The sequence below is a fragment of the Haliotis rufescens genome, unplaced genomic scaffold (genome assembly GCF_023055435.1).
Source record: "Haliotis rufescens isolate VD_foot unplaced genomic scaffold, xgHalRufe1.0.p SCAF_12, whole genome shotgun sequence".
Lineage (NCBI taxonomy): Eukaryota > Metazoa > Mollusca > Gastropoda > Lepetellida > Haliotidae > Haliotis > Haliotis rufescens.
In genome coordinates this window covers 6,622,987-6,646,909 of record NW_025963802.1, presented here as the reverse complement: position 1 = coordinate 6,646,909, position 23,923 = coordinate 6,622,987, and the positions used below count along the sequence as shown (strand labels likewise).

At 40.1% G+C, this 23,923-nt stretch overlaps 1 protein-coding gene across 9 annotated transcripts in view; it reads left to right on the top strand.

Annotated features, from left to right (window-relative positions):
• The window catches only part of LOC124141240 (endothelin-converting enzyme homolog), a 157,285-nt gene that overhangs the window by 115,191 nt on the left and 18,171 nt on the right, over positions 1-23,923 (top strand). For 7 of the 9 annotated variants that reach the window (XM_048393313.1, XM_048393311.1, XM_048393314.1 and 4 more), the window contains 2 exons: positions 12,373-12,421; positions 22,553-22,754. In XM_048393313.1, the coding sequence (XP_048249270.1) occupies positions 12,373-12,421; positions 22,553-22,754 (251 nt within the window). Of the gene's footprint in view, positions 1-1,263; positions 1,365-12,372; positions 12,422-22,552; positions 22,755-23,923 lie in introns of those variants that run through there. The other 2 variants (XM_048393312.1, XM_048393310.1) reach the window with 2 other exon arrangements.

The following is a 23,923-nucleotide window of genomic DNA, read 5'->3' as shown; positions in this document are numbered from 1 at the left end:
TCGATAAAGGATGTATTTAGATCTAATCATTATGTTGATCATGTGCAGGCGGACTGAAAACTATAGCAATACGGTCGTGCCATCGATCAGCCACATCAACACTTTCAATGTCGGGATGGTGATGATAGGCTTAATGCATTTATTTTCTGATTACGTAAAAAGCTTCATGCTTATAGTCGTTGTTTTGATAACATTTGAGACATTTTTATGGCCGTTTGTGAATTGTGTGATGGTGTTGTAATGTTCGTAAATAATTAGACTGTCCCAATGAATCTGGCTGTTTTCAATTCGATCTAAAATAGTCAATGTGTACTGTTTGTCGCGCTCTTTAGGATACATAGAATTTATCCTTTTATTCTTTTGTCTATTCACCCCTTTTCTTTTTCATTGATTCACTTCTTTTTTCAATTATTGATTCGGATTCTATTATAAGAAAATTTGTAAGTAATATAAGTACCCTATAACAGCAATCCAATTTCACGGTCGGGGAACGCCGAATACAAGAAATTAGGTAACCACAAACCAAAGTGTTAGTACGTGTATACATTCACCTTGATCTGGTTCATACATCGGTTCATATGACCCTATTCACGCAGCACATATACCACTTGCAGTGCAACAACACGGTTAAGCACTAAATACCTAATTATAAAATACCATACCGTATTTAATTATTAATTCTACTTATCTCAGCATAATAATCATTTTATGCGACATGCGAGCACGTGATATATGAATAATAAATAATCACTATGTCAGCATTTACCGCTTAATCACATACTGATAACCATTATCACGTGGTGTAATTAAGCGACTTTAATTATCCCTGTATTCACTTGGGTATATGACCTATGATACCCTCTACGGTGAGGTGACGGTTAGCTCAAGGCCATGTGCGGCGTTTTAATAGTCGCGTGAACGATCTACTTTTGTGACAGGCTTCATCTTCTTTTAAAAAAACATTAATCTTCCTTTTTTGTCCTACGGGATGTTAGACGTCAACGATAGTATCGATGTGTCTGAACTTTGACACTGTTTGGATCTATCACAGAAGTTACAACCTCCCTGCAGGCACTGTCTTTGTGGTGTCGTTTTAGTGCACTTGAATTGTGTTACGTAATTCTACGGCGATCGCCGCCGCCGGGATGTTTACTCTGGGTGACGCAGGGGAATCTTTTAAAGTTGGTCGGTTAAATACTTCTCAGGGCCCCAGAATATGTTATTATTGGGGCAATCGTGTTGAGGGTCAGTTTAGCTTGTGACCGTCACGGTGTAAAGATGGCGTGCGCCTCTTATCAAGATCAGAAACCACAGAAACCTGCTAAAAAGACGGCTATTCCCAAAAGGATTTTTACTTTTCAAAGGTAGGACGGTTTCATTTGTTGATACACAGGTTGAAACTGCTTCTGTATTTCATCTAAATTAGTTAATGTCTTTTTAATGTCCTTAATTATTTCTCTATTTTCTTCTCCATTTGTTTCGACAAAATGCAAATATATTCAAATAAACTAAATTCTGAGGATTATATTTAATAATATTGATCCAGTCCGATACAGATAACAGTTGTAACATATCATGTAAATAGCTATTGTTAATACACGTAAGTAAAAACAAATCAATAGGGGTAAAAAAATTGGTTATACTCCTCCCGACCAGCTTACACTAACGACTTCAAAATGAAATCGATGCCAACTGATCGACTTCATTCTAGTTAATGTACATGTAAGGTCTTCATCTATACGCTCATAACGGTACCCCCATCATCTCCTTTCTATTCGAACCAAAGCAAAAATAATCCCTGTTTTTTTAACGCAGATGGATTACATAGATCAAACGTGTGTTTCTTTCGAATCTAAAGAGCACGTTTCCGATCGGAACCTTATCCGGAGCCGTAGTTAGCGTTGGTAGTCACACGCTTTTCCGGAAACCATCCGTCTCGAGATAAATAAGGTCTAAGTCACCCTGGCCTTTTATCGAAAACTTTAGTTTTTCCTTACAATCATTGTTGACGTTAATTCCTTTGGACAGCAATGGTAAGAAACGACGAGGTCTATGCATGCTAACCGCTCTTCAAACCCACTTACCCCCAGAGTAAGATAATAGGACATAAATGCTTTCGGGCGTTCGTATGATGGAGATATGAGAAGTGCATCATTGAAGTATTGTGTAGCTCCTCGTTGCCAATTATGCAAATGTGCATGTATTGATTAATGAAAAAACCCAAGATAAAGCTGTGAGTTCAAGCGTTGTAGATAAGGAAATTCGAAATCTATTAGTTGTTGTGAATGTAAAAATATTCGGAATTGATTTTTTGAATATTGTTTTTGCTTAATTTCCATTTCAAATTGTTGAACTTCATATACATCACGCGAGGTTTTAACTAGCAAAGTGAAAATGATGATTGATATATTTGCAATATTTAATTTTTGGCCTAGGGTTCTATAAATCTCTCCGCCTTATTAGAAACTTGACGTCAAAGAGCATATTTGTTTTCAAGAACGTGTTATTTAAGCTTGTTAAAATAGAACAGAAATATATCTTAAATGCACACAATGGAACGCGAAAATGGTCGTTATGTCTTGGCACAGTAAATACAAACACGCAATATGGTAACCACGTGTTATGGACAGAAAGAGCGCATGTTAAAACAGCACTGCGTTAAAATGACCATGGAACTTTAAATCAAAACGGACAACAGTTGTTGTTGTTGCATTAGGTGTTTAAGAGGTCGCCTTCTGCCTAGGCAATTTCGGCTGACGGACAACAGAACAGAGCCAAAAAATATATATGGTCAATGACAAAACAGTGTTTCCGTAAATATTCCGAATGATATATGCGATGCCGTTTCCACCAACGGAATCTGTTGCAGGTTTAGACTGATCCCAGTTGAATGGGCATGTGAGCAGTGCAATTGTGCTGATGACAGGTCGTATACAGGATTAACATTAGGTGTCGAAACCAATGGTATGACGTAAATGAACTTTGAACGTAAGTTTATGGGTACATAGACAGGACAAAAGAAGGTCGGTGTACCGTTTGATGTGGCCTTTCTAAACACCCCTTAGGCAATAACACCCGGATTCACTGCTTATGTAACACACCCGTAACGTGACACTTCAGCGCTTTCGTGAAAATGACGTTATGTTACGTAACTGTGTGGCCGAGCCTCTTAAAATGTCAGCGTGGGCCAGACAAAGACTCTGTGTGGACGTCCTGTGTGTAATGATCAATGTCATGTCATTGCCTGCTTGTACATGGGCTTCTTGTGAACCTGACACGTCTTTTCGATGATGTATGTTTTATTGACTTTTCCATGCCAGCTGGACGAAATACCGTTATCGCACCTGTAAATGTAAAACGCCAACGCCAGAGAATAATCAGTCCGTTATTGCAAATATCTGCCGAAACATTCCATTGGGCCAAACCAAACTAATATTAGGTCTTTGAAAGGCATTTAGAAGTGATACATAAGGAAGAGAATATATGGATATCAACTTCTTTGTTATGAGGAACACAACGTTTCGGAGTATATGCTTACTCCTTCATTCACCTGATGGAGGAGTAAGCATACTCTCCGAAACGTTGTGTTCCACATAATAAAGCAGTTGACATCCATGTATTCTCTTCCTCAAACTAATATTGATAATTATATAAATGTATGGCAGGAGATCAGTGACGACACCAGGTGTTCCCCATATACGTACCGCACATGATTTGTTATCGTGAAGACGCCGCTGTGATGGAGACAAGTACAGTTAACAAGAGTGTGAATAGTACTTCTTCAATCAAAAACAATATGACACCGAGCAAAATGCCATTTTTCGAACATATGGCAGCAGCCCTGTATCACAACGCCAACTTCATCCCGACCTCACTCTTATCCACAATACATTAATGTCATCACGTTAATTAGTATTCCGGTGTCTCAGAGTGATGGGGGCACGGATGGCCCAGTCGTTCAAGGCGCCACGATTCCCTGTGCAGAGTTGCGTTCCCTGGGCACGCCAGAAACCTATGATTGTGGGTTCGAATCCCGGTTCACCCCGATTATGTTTCTAGGTTTGTCAGCACCATACCCGTGCTCGTGGGTTTCACCGAAGTGGTAAACGTCTGAGACCTGCATCACTTCGGGCTTTCCTCCCACATTAAGCTGACACGCCGTGATATAACTGGAATACTGTTAAAAGCGGCGTTATACCCAACTCACTCACTCACTCACTCTGAGTGATGGGTGAAGGTTCGATAGAACAAATACAGCATTATCGTCTATCATATCAAATATGTTGTTTTTATTCAGGTATTCGTGTCCTGATTTATTTATACCATTTAGAAAAAAATCCTTTTAACATTTGATATGATTTCGGAGCTAATATCCTCCATTTAAAAAATGAAGGCCATCAATTGCTAAACCAATAACCTCTGCCGTTTGATCCGGCTTATCAATTATTGCTTCCGAGCGTCATATCCAAATTAATTTCGTCGAGCCAATGGCAACGAGAATATAATCATTAATCAAAGAGAAGTTTTTGCTCAGTTAATGTATTTTATTACCAATCGTTGCCTTTGTGTTTCGCTGTTTCCGACAGCGGTAGCAGATATCTGTCAACGAATACCTTCGCAATAAGGGGGTGTTGTTTACTGGACTCGGATCATCGTCCCGGTTACGAACGATCTCGTAATAAATCGTAACACAAGATTATTAATTCGATTTATTTGAACTGATAAAAATCAAGGCCTAGGTATATGGGACGATGTGTTGTTCCATCGATATTCAAATTCTACCCTAAGCATATATTTATTTACTAGTATTATAGCAATGGTTATGATAGATCGGCGTGATAGCGACGTGGTTTACGATAAGGTAGTGCATGAGGTTGGCTGTTCTGAGGTTAAGATGATCATGGGTATGCAACAACACATAGATATGACACAACCGAAAGCCTGCAATCACGATCCATTAGACAAAGGAGATGCTGACCTGACTTTTGAGAATTCACATCCTATGCTTGTTGGCATTGTTGAGGTGGAGAAGTAGGGTCATGTTGAATTGTTCATATTTTATATATGGTTGCCCTATTATTATTCATTCAGATGCAGGGAAGCGTATCAAAATAATGTTTACTACTTACCTACCTACAAAGTACAGTAAATGGTAATTGAGGTATAACGAAGACACTCCTATGCTTTAACATACTAGGTGCTGTGACGAGACATATGGATCGAGGTCTAGCGGACCGAGCGTCTGTCTGGAGGGCAGAAGGTCGGTGTTTCGATCCCCGACCGCGTTATACCAAAAATACATTAAGACATTGTACTCATTTATTTTATTGCGAAACATCAAATAGATTAGGCATACGTGACTAACGAGGCCTTCTATATACATTTCATAACGGTGTGTACAGTTACATAATCTATCTATCTATCTATCTATCTATCTATCTATCTATCTATCTATCTATCTATCTATCTATCTATCTATCTATCTATCTATCTATCTATCTATCTATCTATCTATCTATCTATCTATCTATCTATCTTGTTACCCTGCCTGGCGCTCGCCATTAAGGGGATAAAACAAGGACTTAGTGGGCTTCGGGTCAATATACAGTGCATTAGTCCGTACTTGTCCAATCAGACAACCATGCACGCATGCACGCACGCAGGCACACTATACTACTACGAAAAGCAAAACCTTACCTGTTACCAAAATATAAAAACCAATAATATGTAGGTGTATGCGAAAATAATGATCATAGTCAATCTTTAACTGTTTCATCCCCTTGCGAAACATATTACACGTGTTTCTGAAGCAGGAGATGCTGCACCAACTCAGTAAACTCATATTACGTAACCACGATCAGGGCAATTGAGTTACAAAGAACAGCCCAGATCAGACACACACTCTTTCCTCAGACATTTCCCTGAAATCTTCTTCCGATTCCTCACTTCAACTTGAGGCTCGTTGTTTACGTAATGAATCCTTGAATCGGAGGCTAGAGATGGTATACCAGATGGCCAACGAGGCATGAATGAGTAGGCTGCCAGACTAGACGCTGTACCTTCTTGTAATTACTTTGCACTTCCCATCAGCTTTACTTCAGTGCTCTAGAGAACTATCGCTACATCACGAAGAACATGTCTTAGGTTTGTTACGTTCACTCAGGACATGTTCAATTATTACGCATTTGGAATATATACTACTCCACTTTTGATAGGGATATTTTTTTTTCTCAAAATATGTCCAGTTTATATTTAACATTTAAATAGAATGACAAATCTGATTATCTCTATCAAACGTTGTGTGGTATATATTTTTCAATTTATGAATATCAAGTTTCTATTTTTAATAATTTTCTACATCCAATCAGCTTTACTTCGGTTTTCTGGAGAACCATCGGAACATCTTGGAGAATATGTCTTTGATTTTGTTACAACAGGAAGTCTACACAAGTCTCATATAGATCCGCCAGTTATGGTAACATACGTCGGGTTTCAATATTTTTGTTCATGGAGTTATCAATATCAACTTTCAATTTTCAAAGAGATTAGCTGTGCTATCAGCTTTGCATCAGAGTTTCTGAAAACCATTACCACACCGTGATGACTGTTTGTTGCGGCCACATGTGTTCAGTTCTTACAAATGTTGAATATTTCTTTATGTAGGTATGAAATGCCATTTATTTGAAGGGAGGGACAGACCTGTTTTCAGTCTGAACAAACAAGAGTCAATGCAATTCAGAAACAATTTACTCGTCTGCAAAGTGTTCTTCTCTATATCTATTTAGTAAATGGCGACTCTAATTGCGTAGTGATCTTGTCTGAATTACGCACAGAGCGTTGATAACCACTTCTAGTCCCTACCAGAAGAAAGTCACATAATTGCGAAACCCTGTCTGCACTTGATACAGTATATAGAATTTACAGTAGTAATTGTTTGCGTAGGCCTAGCTGAGAATCATGTAACGTCGACAAAGTTTTAAATATTGGTAGCCATACCTTCTCATAACCTTACATTACTCTCTATAGCCTCTACACTACTCCAGTTTCAACTTAAATCCGTTGACACTATGAAAGTTGATACATAACTCAAGTCTTTGATGGCCATTTAAAAATGAATTTGGTGAACATGAATACACGACGAACCTGATAAAAGGGCAAGAATCATCCCCGAAAAGTCGGCTACGAACAATAAATAAGTTGTTTTCTATAAAAGGGGTCATATCTTCATATGTACATACTTAAAAGTAACTCGAATGCTTAAAAGTTGGCGTTTTTATGTGACAGACTGACAGATTGACCCTATATATCAGATGTTACCTTCTGACCAGTTGATGACCTCAAGGTATGACCTGTGTTTTGACAGCAAATCAAGCGTACATGGTCTGATTAGTCTGTACCCTGCTATATATCCATCACCTTTTTGGTGTCTCTCCTCATAAACAGGCCATTAGCCTTTGACGCTGAATGATTAAGCTGATAAACACGTCTGGCTAGTGCACAATCTGAAACTGTATATGTCCTTTATCTTCTTTACAAACGGATGATTTTAATCCCTTCCATCCTTCGAACAAACACCCGGTGTCTGGTATCACGATGATTCACGCGTGTTCTATTATTTCTTAAGTTTATATTAGGAGAATATGTCAGGAACACGATGCACGGTTCTTATCAAAGATAGTTAACTCGGTGTTCATCTTTATCTGAATCTCTTCCACTATATTAACTGCAATGCTTCCAGTATCACGTTACTTATCTGATACGATTTTGTATTGTTCGTAAATATTCTTTAAGTCAAATGAGGATAGGTGACGTGTATGCACGTGTTTGTGGCTGCTTGTACTAGTCCGGACTGATGCCGATTTATAGTGCTAGCTCACTAGATACCATGCCGCAGTTTAATATGAATACCCCACTCAGACACAGTATACTGACTCCGAGCCGATGAGTCCTTGTTTTTGCCCCTTAATGCCGAGCGCAAGGCAGGGTAACAACAAGTACCATCTTTTAATATTGTTTGGTATAACGCGGCCGGGGATCGAACCCCGGACTCTTCGGGCGGACGCTCTACCACATGAGGATACTTTTCTTGACTAGTTGATGAAGAACAAACACCAAACAACGAACCAGTGAAATTGTAGCCATTCAATACAGTTCAGTGGTTGTACAATATACATTAACTCACTCACTTCGTCAGTTTCTACCGAAACAGATTCCATTCGGCGTAAGAGGCAAAACAGTGGTGAAATTATATATAAAGTTAATTGGTTACATTTAATCATATCCCTTCTGTCGTGTTACCTTGACGACGCCTTTGTTGCTGCAACAAAGTCATAAATGTGATGCTGACACTTTTGGCGGGGGTGCACGTTTCAGTCTACATTATGTATAAGGTCTCAAACAGCACCATAAAATCCGACTTGGATTGTTGTCACGGTGTATATAAAAACATGGATAATTTAATATGATAGTTTGTTCTCTAACTAATGTCATAAGTGAACATTTTGCCCCAAATCGCAAACTATGACAATTAAGAATATTGTCCGGAGATACACAACGGCATACTTAGTCGTTAAGTAAGGGGCCCGTGGGTTGGCCTTGTGGAAATTACGCGATCGACAAGCTTTGAGTTCGATTCCAGCATGAGTATTGTTGTGAATCCATTCCTGGTGTCATCTGCTCAGTAAGCAATAATGTCAATAACTGTCAATCATTCCCATGGTCTATATGCACACTAGACCCTAGTTAGCACCTACTGGGTAGTAAGAACAGGTACCATTGATTCGGGAACCCTTGCGGTTTTCCTGTTAAGATTATGTGCGATCATTGGTTTATTGAACACAAAATGGTCGCTTCTTAGACCTGTATCGATACGCCAGTTAACCAGAAAAGCTCTATTAGCTGAGACTAATTGATTCCAGTAATTGGTCAATCACTGACCTCATCTCTATTGTATATGGCGATTGTTTGTCCGGATGATTATGATTGGTCAAATGATTTATTGTCAACGGTCGGTGAATAAGGTGATTGTTGTTCATCAACACATCAGAATGTTATGAGATTGGGTCAAGGGGGGCTATTATCGCTCTGTATTGCCATCAGTAAACATCATTATCTTTCATTGTATGTGTCAATGTATGGATATTCCGATGGCTTGGGCGTTGCGGTGACCTTGGCAATATGACAGGTGTTTCTTTTGTTCGCATGTAGAAATTAGTGTTGTATAGCAAACTCTGAAGCACGGATGTATTGATCATTTAAACCCCACGGCATATGTTCATATTGGGTTTTTTAATAATGTGTTGAGACGGTGTCACGCAAATATAACAACACAATAACAGTAGAGTGTTTCTTGCTATTTGGATTTGTTCGTTACGGCGAATTAGGGGTTTGTTGATATTCGGAACAGATTATATTGATATTAACATATATTAAGTCACATGTTCCAAATCATGCATCAGTTCCTTTTCTGTTAAAAACCATGGCGGTGGGGTAGCCTTGTGGTTAAAGCGATTGCTCGTCACGTCGAAGGCCCGGGTTCGATTCCCCACATGGGAACAGTGTCTGAAGCCTATTTCTAGTGCCCCCACCGTGATATTGCTGGGATATTACTAAAAGCGGCGTTAACTCATACTCAGTCACTCTGTTAAATAACGATGTCATGATCGTATTTTGGGTGTGTATGGTAGCCTAATGGTTAAAGAACTCACAGGAGCCCATTTCTGGTGTCCCCGTCTTGAATTTGCTGGAATATTGCTTTAAGCGGCGTAAAACAGTACTCATTCTCTCACATTATTTTATTTAGTACATATGAGTGAGTTAAAACTTTACGTCACATCGGCAGTATCTCAGCCATATTTGTATATATGATATAGGATGCATCCATATATATTAGTTTCGTTTACCATATATTTTTCTTGCGAATCTGATAGCATGCTTGTTTGTCCCATTGATGTCTTGAAACAATGTTACACAAGAAACGTACGTTTCGTAGTTACATTTTTACCTCATAATAAACACCAATGAGAGTCATCTGAGTCATCTGATACTATGAAAATAGTCGTACCCGATTTACGTTCTGGTTCTGTTACATGTGTATGTTGTATTTTTAACATTTGGGATTTTTAAATTCACGTTTTATTTGACTTTACTGAATGTGCTTCAAGAGGCTCGAGGCAAAATGTTTAAGACACAAAAGCGATCCGATGTAATGGGTTTCATCTCTGCAGTATCGCATTGTCCCATGGGTCTACCATCAGCTGAGAATAATGCAATCGTTTAAAGACCAACTATCTGAACGCATGCCCAAGATGAACGTTTTTATCTCTACAGTTGCATTGTGGCTTATGGCTCCGTCATCGTCCTACTGGAAGACCATGGTTTATACATGTATGATTTGGTTGGTTGGTGTGTTGTTTAACGCCGCACTCAGCAATATTCCAGCTATATTCCAGACAATCCAGTGTATGACATCATGTGCATCGATCCACGCAATTGGGATCAATGACATGCATCAACCAAGTCAGCGAGCCTGACCACCCGATCCCGTTAGTCGCCTTTTACGACAAGCATAGTCACCTTTTACGGCAAGCATGGGTTGCTGAAGACCTATTCTACCCCGGAATATTCACGGGTCTATACATGCATGAAACGACCAACCATCTGAAGAATGCAAGAACACGATGGAAGGTTTTATCCCAGCAGTGGCCCCTAGTTCAGCCATCGAGCGATTTTTTAGACCAAGTTTATGGATATGTTGAACATCCAACTGCGAGGTTTAAGACAATCAAAGTTTACGAATCAATGTCTGCCTTGGGTCTTCCTGCCAGACAAGGTAACAAGGGGGTCTCTCCTCCATTGATCCCGACCCCATTGAAGACACACTTGTGTTGCACATGATTACAAATCAAGAGTGCCTGGCCCTACAGTTCAACATCTAAAATGGATGTAGTTTGCAAGTAGAGACAACCTTTTTCAACTGGTCAAACTCTTGTGCCTATGCTTCATGCCTCACGATGAAAGCAACGAATGGAGGCTTGCTCTAAAGCGCTAGGCAAATAGTGCTTCTCATTATGCCCTTTGTCAAAGGGTGTACCGACCGCTTATCGATCTAATAGGTAAACTGAGAAAATCAGGATATTTGTAGAGTTTTCTACGACATGTTTGTTATGTCGTGAATGTGACAACTAACATAATTAGGTTGTGTCTAAGAGGATTTATAAAGCTTCATCTTGCCATGTGCAACCCCCCAAATCCCGGTGGCGCCTAGCTTGGACTAATATACTTTTTGGTGGATAGGAAGAGTGAATATATTTGAGTCATATAGGGGGAATTGTGTTTTCCGGATATTGGTGGAATTTCTGTCATATGTCTTGTAGGAGCTTACAAAGTTTCCGTCTAGCATGTGGTACCAATATATCAGGTCCAAGCATCAAAGGATGCTGCGCGAGAGAGGCTCATCATACTTCGATGCGTTAGAATCCGCAACCTTTTCATGTATAATGTATTCAATACATGATACATAGTAATACATTATTACCATCAACTTATTGGATACCTCAAACACATATCACATATTCATCATCCATGTTGTTATTTAAGACTAGGCGAGGTGAGGTGAAATGGGGTTTAACGTCGCGTTCAAGATTTTTGCTTTTCCGTAGCTGCTTGTACCAGTCGGGGCGTATGTTGGTCACCATGCCGCGGTTTAACATGGATACCCGACACATTATACTGACTCTGAGCCGACCAGTCGTTGTTTTATCCCCGTTATACCGAACCTATCCAGACAAGTATCATTGTTTAACATCTTTTGGTATGATGCGACCAGGGGATCGAACCACCGATCTTCCGCTATCTTGACAGATGCTCCCATATCAAGAAGGTGTCTTTTTTAAGAATACGTTTGAAACCAAAATGTCAACAAGAATCATTGATGACTGCGACGATGAACAGTGTACCGTTGTCATACACAGTTTAATCAATCTAGCATAATTATTTAATCTAAGAATGTATACCAATATTAAATTCTTTGCCATTTAATGAGTACTGCTCCAACAATATGTCCTTTCTATACTGTCATGCAGACCGTGATACAAATATGCCCAATACAGCCCATGCAAGTCCATAATAGTTGGCAAGTCTAGATTACTGCAGTTTCAGCCTCTGAAAATGAAGAGAGTCTCTGGGCTTCTTATTATTATATTGCATGAAGATAAGTCAAAAGTTTTTGTAATTATTTTTCCATTTCAGACAAGAAGATAGTCTACAGTATACCATGCTTTGGATTACAATTTTATACGCATTACACACTTGACAGCATATACCCTTTTCCCCTCCTGGCAGGTAGCTAATGGCTTGCGTCTTGTTTTTCAGAACCGCATGCACTGAAGAGAACGAGCTGCTAAATGCCAACTCAATCAAGGTAAGGAGCCAATTACTATCTCGACCAAAATCGATATTTTTTCCCCAATATATCGTTCTTGTCTTTGTTGTAAACATCCTTTCAATACTTAATTACCCTTATTAGTCTGGACAAGAGCAGGAATACAGGGACATCAGCTATCACATCCTTCTGCTTCTTGTTTTGGTGTACCTTCAGCGTTCAGCTAATGTGTTTTTGTAACGAAGAAGAATGCTGGTTACTTCATAAACTGTCTACTAGTACGTTACTTTGTTTATTTGTTATAACACATGGGACAGTTCCATAACATTATTCTAACATCGGATGAAGTGCCCATTCCAACTAAACTATATTACATTTTCAAAATGTTACGAAATATACAATATGCAAACACGCTACACTCTCATCTACACTGTTGTTATAAATTCCTAGTGATATATATTTCCATTATTTTCTAAATATCATGATTGATAGATAGAGGATAATTTTCTCTTTTGTCAAATAACATGTTGCCCGTAAGGTCTTCAGCATCCCACGCTTGTCGGACGAGGCGACTAACGGGATCGGGCGATCAGTCTCGCTGACTTGGTTGAAGCATGGCTTCGTATATTGACAGCATGGATCGTTAATCATACCAATCACAGGTGTGTCTGTGTATTTCCTCGTTAAACAACACGCAAACAAATGTACACGGTTCACTGCACAGAATACACATCTTCACAACATCATTTGCTAATCAGTGGTTTAGAAATTATGACAATCGTGTGTTTTACAACTATCAATCCCCTTAGTGAAGCTCTCGAAATGTTTTATGGTAGCCATTTCGAAACGTATCAGTGACAATAATGATGTCTGATGCTGGTCCCGTGTTTGACTTGTACCATATGTTCCCGGGTTGTGTTCAGGTGAAAAATTGACTTGCCTTTGCATGTGTTCATAACGGGTGCCCTCGGTGGGGCAGGATACGGTCACCTCTGGCATCATCATTAAAGTGATTCATAAACACATACTCATTATAAAGTCGGAATCGTATAATCGACTCTGCTTTTGTCAGATATATCTTGTGAACATGGAAAGGATTGCTTTTATTTACAATGACTTCACCATGTTGGTGTCTGGTGTCACCGTTAATGTATATTCGTCGCTGTCTCTGGAGAGAGGCATTAACAAAAACCTTAGTGACACTCCTCGAAACAAGTAGGACAAATATTCAGACAGTAATCTCTATTTATGTACACATATCCCTTTGGTAATATCAATATACAAATGCTATGTAAATGCGGTGACCCCGAGTTTTGTTTGTTTTTTGTTTTTTGTTTAACTCAGCAATATTTCAGCTATATGACGGCGGTCTGTAATGAAACGAGTCTGACTAGATACTTCAGTGACTGACATCATGAGCATCGATCCACGCAATCGGTATACGATGACATGCATCAACCAAGTCAGCGAGCCAGACCACCCGATCCCGTTAGTCGCCTCTTACGACAAGCATGGCCCCTTTACGGCAAGCATGGGTTGCTGAAGACCTATTCTTCACGGGTCGTAACCCCAAGAACCCACAGCATAAATAACCCGCTCCGTTGATGATTTTATGGTTAATTTGAGAGTAACGAACAATACACGAAATCAGCTATATCACGGAATATCTACAGATATATATTTAAGCCGTTTCATGTGGTGATTGATTCCCATCATGGCTGTATTGAGTCATGACATGCCAGAGCATCAATCAATGCTGGACCCAAAGGCGCGAGTTGTCATGCTGGACCCCCGCAGCGATTCAGAGGTGACTCACCTCCCCGTCCAACACATGGCACAGTCTTGTACTGGTATTGATCGCAACGCGGGGCTTTTGTTCGCATGGTCATTGGTTGCCAGAGTTGACTTGGAATAAACCCATTTACGTTTTACTTGCAGATTTATTTGTTCAACTGGAAATATACGTTTCGTAATTCTCGGTATTGTAATCTATACAGTGAGGTTTGTAGGTGTCTTTCAGTTACATTTTACGTGAAAAACTGTCGATATATACCCCTGGAGAAAGGTTAAGCACCTTAGTGGCATATCGTCTGTATTTTCTTTTTATATGTCCCGAATTTCTTAGTATCTTTTGGAAATATCTACATATGACTTTGGGCTTATTTATATAAATATATCCGATGTCTCGATACCTTCTGAAATGTACCAGATGTACCACTGTTTGTTACGCCAGATGGTCACACGTTCTGGGTTATATCACATGATAACAAGAACCAGAGGAAACAGCACAAAGGTTGTCAAATATGACTACTGCCAGGGAACGGCTTCATAACATTACAGGGAAATCGATGTTTGCTTCTGTATTTCAATATGGGTATTTCGGTTCGTAAACAAAATACAGACTCGTGAAGATCCGGGGTAGAATAGGTCTTCAGCCACCCATGCTTGTCGTGAGAGGCGACTAACGAGATCCGGTGGTCAGGCTTGCTGACTTGGTTGATGCATGTCATCGTATCCCGATTGCGTGGATCGATGCTCTTGATGTCAATCACTGGATTGTCTGTTAAGTCTAGACTCGATTATTTACAGACCGCCGTCATATAGCTGGAATATTGCTGAGTGCGGCGTTAAACAACAAACAAACAAACGTAAACAAATGTAAATGTACTTTGTCAGAAACTTATACATACGATTTTATAAAGTGACCATTTCATATGGAAAATATATCATAAGTACGTGATTCATATTTTTTTCAAGGTGTATATTTCAATTGACGAGTCTCTTCAGTGCTTTAATACTGATGATTTGAAGTCTGATTTTAACTCTTTCACTCGACACAGTGACAGCAACATAAATAGCACAACCACAAATTATGAATGTCAGAATTAATGAAATCATTCTTAGTAGAAGTTTTATCCCATTCCCGTGGGAATTTTTTGGAAAAACGTTATCCGCAGCTGTGTCCGGGGTTCGATCCCCAGCCGCGTCATACCAAAAGACGTTAAAAGATGGTACTTGTTGTTACCCTGTCTGGCGCTCGGCATTAAGGGTCTTAAACAAGGACTGGTCGGCTCGGAGTCAGTATACTGTGTCTGAGTTGGATATTCATGATAAACTGCGGCAGGATATCTCAGTGAGCTAGCACTAAAAATCGGCATCAGTCCGGACTAGTACAAGCACACACACACACACACACACACACACACACACACACACACACACACACACACACACACACACACACACACACACACACACACACACACACACACACACACACACGTGTGCATGCACGTCGCTATATAAGTGCAATAATCTTGGACGCGACGTTAAACCCTATTTCGGTCGGGTAGCCTAGTGGTTAAAGCGTTCGCTCGTCACGCCGAAGACCCGGGTTCGATTCCCGACATGGGTACAATGTGTGAAGCCCATTTCTGGTGTCCCCCGCCGTGATATTGCTGGAATATTGCTAAAAGCGGTGTTAAACCATACTCACTCACTCACTCACTCACTCACTCACTCCCTCACCTCACCTCACCTCACCTCACCTCACCTCACCTCACCTCACCTCACCTCACCTCACCTCACCTCACCTCACCTCACAGTGTGCCATGTGTTTGGTAGGAACCTAGTGTCGGATGCTCATGCTCTGAGGCATTGTTGGTGGTGTCCTCGCAACCTGATGTCGCGGATCCTTGCCCATGTTTTCAGTCACTGGTCTGCCTGGTCTAAACCATCATTTACAGACCGCCGTGATACAGCTGTAATATCGCTGTCCATGGCGTTAAACAACATTCACTCGCTCATTCATTTCGAGGTCAGGCGCCGAATGGGAAACGGCAGCGTTCATATTACCTGTAATTTTACCAGTATTAATTACTTGGCAGCAACATCAATCGGATAAACTAGGATTAGTGCAGCTTTACGTCGACCTCTGAATGACGGTCCCGCACACTTCAACGTGAATGGCTCTCGAGGAATGTAACAGTTTTTTCTCATTAGTGCAACCCGGTGAGATACCTCCTGAGGAAATGAGACATGGGACTGTCGAGTACTCGTGGTTATATGTACGTCAGTCGTTAACACATGGCATGGAAAGGATCAACGTATAATTTCAAATCACTTCCTATTCTGCATTGATTTATTGATATCAAAGAATAGTGACTATTTGGTCCTCACGTTTTTCTCATCAGTTGAGGAATAAATATCGCATTTGTATTTTTGTTCTGAAGAATAATATTGCATTATCAATCAGAAAACGTCAGCCGATATGATATATGTGTGTGATAAAATGGACCAAGAAAATATTTGATCAGACAGATAATAAATAATAATAATTATACATTATATACAATGAAACCTAAATTATATTGATCCGCAATCATGATTCGTTAACCAGGAAATGTGTTAATTCGTGTTGGAACGCGACCGTCCGAATTAACGAGGTTACATTGTATATGGATTTTTTGTTTTTTGTTTAGCGTCGCACTTACCAATATGTCAGCTATATGTCGGCGGTCTGTAAATAATTGAATCTGAGACAGATGATCAAGTGATTGACATCACGAGCATCCATCTCAGCATTTGGAATACAACGACATGCATCAACCAAGTCAGGGAGCTTGACCAGCCAATCCCGCTAGTCGCCTCTTGAGCCAAGCATGAGTAGCTGAAGATCAATTCTGATCCGGATCTTCACGGGGAGTACATGGCTAAATATGATTGATACATGTAGATATGTTAATGAGTGAGTGAGGTAAAGCTTAACGTCGCATCATCATTATTTCAACCACTTAGCGACGAAGATATGTATAGAATAAGACAATGGTTAGATGGCTGATTTGAATATTCATCATTACTCGAGGCTTTGAGTTTTTCAATCTAACGTACAAATCACGGGGAATTCAGGAATATTTTCCTCAGGTTTATCTTTCAATTACGGGCCTTACCTTGAACTTCTTTGATGTAGCGAGCAACTGATAGCTATTTGCGACAATGCACTGATATGACATTACGATACTGAGGGCCGTTTCGTAAACAATCAAAACATTGGAATAATATTATCATGACCACGCAATCATCGTGGAACAAGTAAGTTATTCACAGTGAGACTGCCCAGTAGGTAATATAATTGCATAAGTCAGTTGGGGGTTTAAAGCCTGAAGTGATGCAGGTCTTAGACGTTTACCACTTTGGTGATACCCACGAGCACGGGTATGGTAAACTATTGTTTAGTGTATGACGTTGAACGCATGCTGTCAACTATTGGCGACATATGTATGTATATCTGTTGAGTTCATGATGTTAAATACATGATGTAAAACATATTGTGAAATGTGTGGCGTTGAATGCACGGTGTTAAATATATGTCGTCAAACACGCTATTGAGCGTAGCCGATAAATACATGGCATTGAAACTATGGCGTTAAACAAATATGGTTAAATTAATGGTGTTAAACACATTGTTCAATATTTAACGTTGAATGTTTGGTGTTGACTGTTGGGTGTTATTTATAAGAATAAACATTAACACCGTGCACACGGCATATGGCAAGTAAACTCAGAAGTCTGTTTTTCTAACACCTATGTTATCCCAGAATCTGGCACTGGCGTACATGCCATCCGTCGAGCGCCCTTTGAGGGCTGTCAGAAACACTTCAGCGTTTGCAACACAAACAGGCTTTTTACTGATCAGTGCCTGTTAAGTGTGGATGTTGTAAAATGTGTAAAACACCTCAAGGAAAATAGTTGCTCATTATCTCTTATTCGTTTACATTTCTTAAGTAAAATACGTTAACACTGGTTGGTGTTACAAAGAAAACACCACGCTGGCATGCGAGGCAGTAGGATGCATACAGATTCACGTAGATAAAGTATGATGTGTATGTTGTTACCGTATTGTTTACAAGGTAAGATCTGCTGGAACCTATACATATAATATTATTTCATATGATCAAACTTTCTGGAGAGATGTTAGTTGTATGTTGGTGCCGTATTGTTTACAAAGTAAGATCTGCTGGAACCTATGCATTATATATAATTCCATATGATCAAACTTTCTGGAGAGATGTTAGTTTTCCCATTACCTTGGATCATGACTGTTTTCTCTCCATCGTATGATGTCTCTTGTTTGGCTAAAACTCCTCTTTAGGGCACACCTGCCGTAGGCTAGTGGTTAAAGCCTTGACTCGGCCGGGTTCGATTCCATTTATTGTGTCCCTCCGCCGTAATGTTTCTAAAAGCAACGTAGAACTCAACTCTCTTACCTATACATTGTTGGGGTGGGGGGTGGGGGGTGGGGTTTAGCTTGTGGCCCAGTCATCTGAGACACCAAAATTCGTTGTCCCTGTGCTCTTGAGTTTCACCAAAGTGGTTAACGTCTAAGGTGAAGTGAAATGGGGTTTAACGTCGCGGCCAAGATTATTGCACTTATATAGCGACGTGCATGTACGTGTGTGTGTTTGGGTGGCTGCTTGTACTAGTCCGGACTGATGCCGATTTATAGTGCTAGCTCACTGAGATACCATACCGCAGTTTAACATGAATATCCCACTCAGACACAGTATACTGACTCCGAGCCGACCAGTCCTTGTTTAAGACCCTTAATGCCGAGCGCCAGACAGGCTCACAACAAGTACCATCTTTTAACGTCTTTTGGTATGACGCGGCTGGGGATCGAACCCCGGACCTTCCGCTCACCGGGCGGTCGCTCTACCACTAGACCACGGAGGCGGTCGGTTAACGTCTAATACCAGCAGCACTTTTGTGTGCTACTTTAAGCATATTCGCGGACACCTTGTGTCACTACTGATTTTCAGTGGTCCATTCGTATAATTTCCACAGCTATTTGCCCTTTGCGCCACATGAAATCTGTTTTGGGCTGAAAATCTAGACCGGTTATTCTCTTGCATTGACAATTTATATTCATAATGTAATCGCAAGTGCCAGATGGCCTATTGTCTGGGGCTCACGATATATGTTTTATTCCAGTTCATCGAGTCCATATCAATAAAGTACACCATACTCACATCGAATCTCAGCCCTGAACCTCCACGCGTTAGTACTTTGTAATCTTCACAATCATGACGTCACGGGTTGAATACGTACTGATTAGTGTCTTATCAATTCCAATTTGTTTCCCCTCTTCTACAAAAATAACAACGCATTTACTCAAAGGCTATTTTAGTGTACCGCAATATATAAACACACCAATAAACCATGATCACCTGGTTCGTACTTTGTCTTCATGTTAAAACTGCCTGTTCTAAATGAGGGATTATACCATGTAGCTTGGCCACAGACGCACATAACGATTTTCTGTCGACTTACATCACCATCGGTGTCGGTGTGAACTTCCACGTGGCTTGTGTAGCACGTCCACATCGACCTCGTTGTCGTAGTGAGGGAAACGGCGGTAGTCACACACTATACAAATGCTATTTGGTTTTACAATTAACATGTGGTGGTTTGCCTACCATCGGATGTCCAAGTACGAGGATTCCTCTCAACAAGGCGTTTTATTGAGTTACAACAAAATGAACGTTTTAATAGCAATAAATGAGTCTAGGAGCATGACCTAAGGGCCCGTTTCAAGAAATGCATCTCTTCTTTCACAGTTACTTTGAAATCGATTGGTCATCTTAATAGATCAGGAATCAATAAGATTAATGAAACTGTTTCTTTTTGTTCATATGTTTACTGGCTACAGAAAGGACACTTACAACTAAAGATATGATACTGTGTTACGTCCTGCCAAGGTGTGTGGGTTTGACTTTTATGGTCAATGGAGTTGTTCCTCGTGAAGATCAGGGTTAGATTTGGTCTTCAGCAACCCATGCTTGTCGTAAGAAGCGACTAACGGGATTGGATGGTCAGATTCGCTACTTGGTTGAATCATGTCATCGTAACCTAATTGGGTTGATCGATGCTCATGAAGTCAATCACTTAATTGCATGGTCCAGAATGGATTAGTTACAGACCGCCGTCATTTAGCTGGAATATTGCTGAGCACTCACGCTCACACTCACACACATATCACACGCGCGCGCACGCACGCACGCACGCACGCACGCACGCACGCACGCACGCACGCACACACACACACACCATACAATTACAAACGGACGTGCACACGCACGTTATCAGCAGGCAGCTAACATCCGTTTTCTAATCAGTTCGACATCAATGTCATGGCATGTCATTCGTTTGGACTGATACACATTTCCAAAACTTCAGCACTTTCTCCCTCCGTTGTTCTGTTAGAAATGAAGATAAGTCTCAGAAGTCGACAAGCGTCGTGACAATCTGTTCCTCTGTATTCCAAGCATCCGTCGGGAGATGTAAACACGAAGCTTATTTCCCCTGGCCATTTGCTGATGGCAGCTCGTTTAAGCTGAATACATACGAACAATGAAGATCTGGTCCGTGGGTGGGGGATAGCTGAAGATATTGAATCACTCACAGATTTTGGAAAATTGAGACTTTCGTTGTTTTGGGTTCTTATTCCCTTGTGTTGAACTGCACTTAAATCTGCACGTCGAATGATTGCCAAGCATAAAATTCAACCTGAACAAAAGGTTAAAACGTCATGCATATATTTCAGAGGACAATTTTGAAAATTCAAATAATTGTTGTATAATATTTCAGAGGACAATTTTTAGTGTTTGCCGTAATTGTTTTGGCTGAAAAGCGTTGTTTAATCGGATTTAAAGCCCGGAAATGAATATTATTCTTGAAATACAGTTTGGCAATGTTGGTTATGTATTGACTTCCATCAATAATAATCATAACAACTTTGCATTATACGATTTTCCTGAAACATTCTACTCACCAGGCGGGTGAGTTATGAAAGTATATCCTGTTCTCCATTGCATCTTGGCATTTGAATATTTGCTACTACCACCAAGATCTTCACATTTCCAGAGTGACGTCATGTCTGTGATAACGTATGAGATCACGTAGAGCTCTCCGTAAATCACTGACAACATTACTACATATCACTATACACACAATTATATGTGTAGAGCAAGTTAGATATAGTATTTATTGTGAATAATTTAGGAATGTTTTACGCCGCTTTGAACAGTAGTTTAGTTATCACGGCGATAGTGTGCGAGGGAAGCACGATATGTGTACGTCTCACAACTGGCACAGATATGATAACAAACAAATCATCATTATCAAGGGAATCTGGGATTCGAACCAACACACAGATTCGAATTAGGATCATCGCACACCACAGGGCCCACTCCACCCGTCCACTGCTCCACATACATTGGCGACGCATTGGCTAAATTAAGAATGCTTCTGATATGTATTGTTTCTGTAGTACATAAAAACAGTTAGAATTTTAAATACTTTTCAAGAATCGGGAAATTTGTCAAGATTTGCCAATGCTTCCCCAGCCCTAAAACGAAAACCTTTCCCTTTTTCTCTTTCGCCTAATTAAATTAAGATTCAGCGGTTGAGATTCCACAACACGAAAAATAACGGAAATCGAGCATAACTGACAGAAAAACTAAACATCTGATTGTTGTAACAGGCGTGCTCCCCAGTGAGCGCCTTCTGAGTGGGACTATTAAAATATTTAAAGCCCAATTTTATGTGAGATATTGCAGTGATTATGTTATGACTGGGGCTTGATTATCTCCAGTTGGATAAGTAAATGCTAATGAACCAGTAATTTAAGTGATTTATAATTATGAGACTGACGCTGGTACATTTAATACGATGAAAGAACGTCCCGTTCACATTCACCCTTGAATTCTTGTGATCTCTTCCTGCGGAGTTTAATAAATGCGTTAAATGTTTTATTTTCTATTGTTAATTAACATGTTAATTTACGACCGTACGGATTTTTGGCTTGTACTTTATCTTAAATTAGCTTGTATGAATCGACCACTGAGGATTGGGTGGCTACAATGTGTGATCTGGGTCACCATATGCCATGGTGCCCCGAAGGCATGGATCGATCGTTGGTCTTATTACTAATCGTTGGTTTTCCTGGCCCAGAGTTGATTATTTACAGTGAGTCAGGATGCAGCTGGAATATTCTCACTCACTCACTCACTCACTCACTCACTCACTCACTCACTCACTCACTCACTCACTCACTCTGGCAGAGATGCAGACAATTGATATCCTTTCTCACCATTCATTTATTTTTTACAGATGACCGAAGCCCCGTTTGGGAGATCAGATTCCGAGGATGACATCGTCGAAGACTACGATGATGTGATGACGATAAAGTCGACGTGTCTGCGAAACCGGACAGCCCTAGAGAAGGGTCTACTGGTCATCGTGTTCCTTGCGCTAGTGGTCATCATTGGCCTGGCTGTAGGACTGACCAGACCCAGGGTAGTTCCGGGTAAGGGTCGGTTGTCTTCTGTTTTTACTTTCTCGGTGGTGGTTTGTGATGCATGCCAGAATTATATTGAAACATACTGTCATGATGTCTCATCAAACGCAATATCAATATATAGAAAAGCAAATGTGGCTGTGATCATGGACATTTTTGATAACGGAAAAATATTAATTTATGTGATGGCATGGTCGTTAATGATTTAATGATTTGCTTTAATGATTCGCATAAAAGCAAAAACTGGATTGCTTCATGTCGTTTTAATGCGAGATCCTAAAAAAATAATATTTTTCCTTCTAAAAGAGCCGTTTGCTATAAAAAAATGGGTAACACAGAAACTGCGATTATTTTGATTTTTTAAGTAATAGAATCATTAGAAAGCCTTTGCGATCCCAATTAAAAATCATGTCTAATGAAAGAGAGGCCTTCGGAGTTATGTTTTTCTAAATTATAATCTAAATCATACATAAAATCATGATCAATCATGATTACTTTTGCACCACTATTATTTCATGGTAAGAAATACTGATACCTGAAAGAGCTTTAACTTTCCTTTTCCAGAGTACATGTATTCTATATGGCGACAGTTCTGTTAGTTGAATCTGAACTATTCTCTTCAACACTCAAAATAAACATTCCACCATTTAACGATCTGTCGCAATAAAGTTACAAAATTTGAATTTTTGCAAAATATAAATGCTCCCCAGTGAAACCATCAGTATAAGAACACAATGACCACACAGGACAAAAGTTTCTTTCAAAATTCAAAATAAGTAATCAGAATTGACGTGGGCCGGAAATGAATATGCTGTGCCTACCCTCGGCTCCTGACAGTGGCACCGTCAGACCTGAGCGCATCCTCCTGCCAGCGGGGGAGTAAGGACCAGCTTCAGAAGCCGGATCTCTTGTTATACAAAGAAAGTAGTTGTAATTCGCCACGGAAACAAAGTTAATTCTCCAGCTCTTCCACAGCCTCCTGGCCCTGACACGCTCGGTATTGAAGTGACAAGTGTTAATGAATTATCATTGGGAAAATCAGTATATAAAGTGTTCTGGGACGCTGGCGTAACAGACCTCAGGACGAGGACATGAGCACATGGTGCCAGTGTTAAGAATTGCCGACCACATTAGTTCCACACTGAACTGTTCACGGTTAAGACAGGAGACTGGTTGGAGAAACT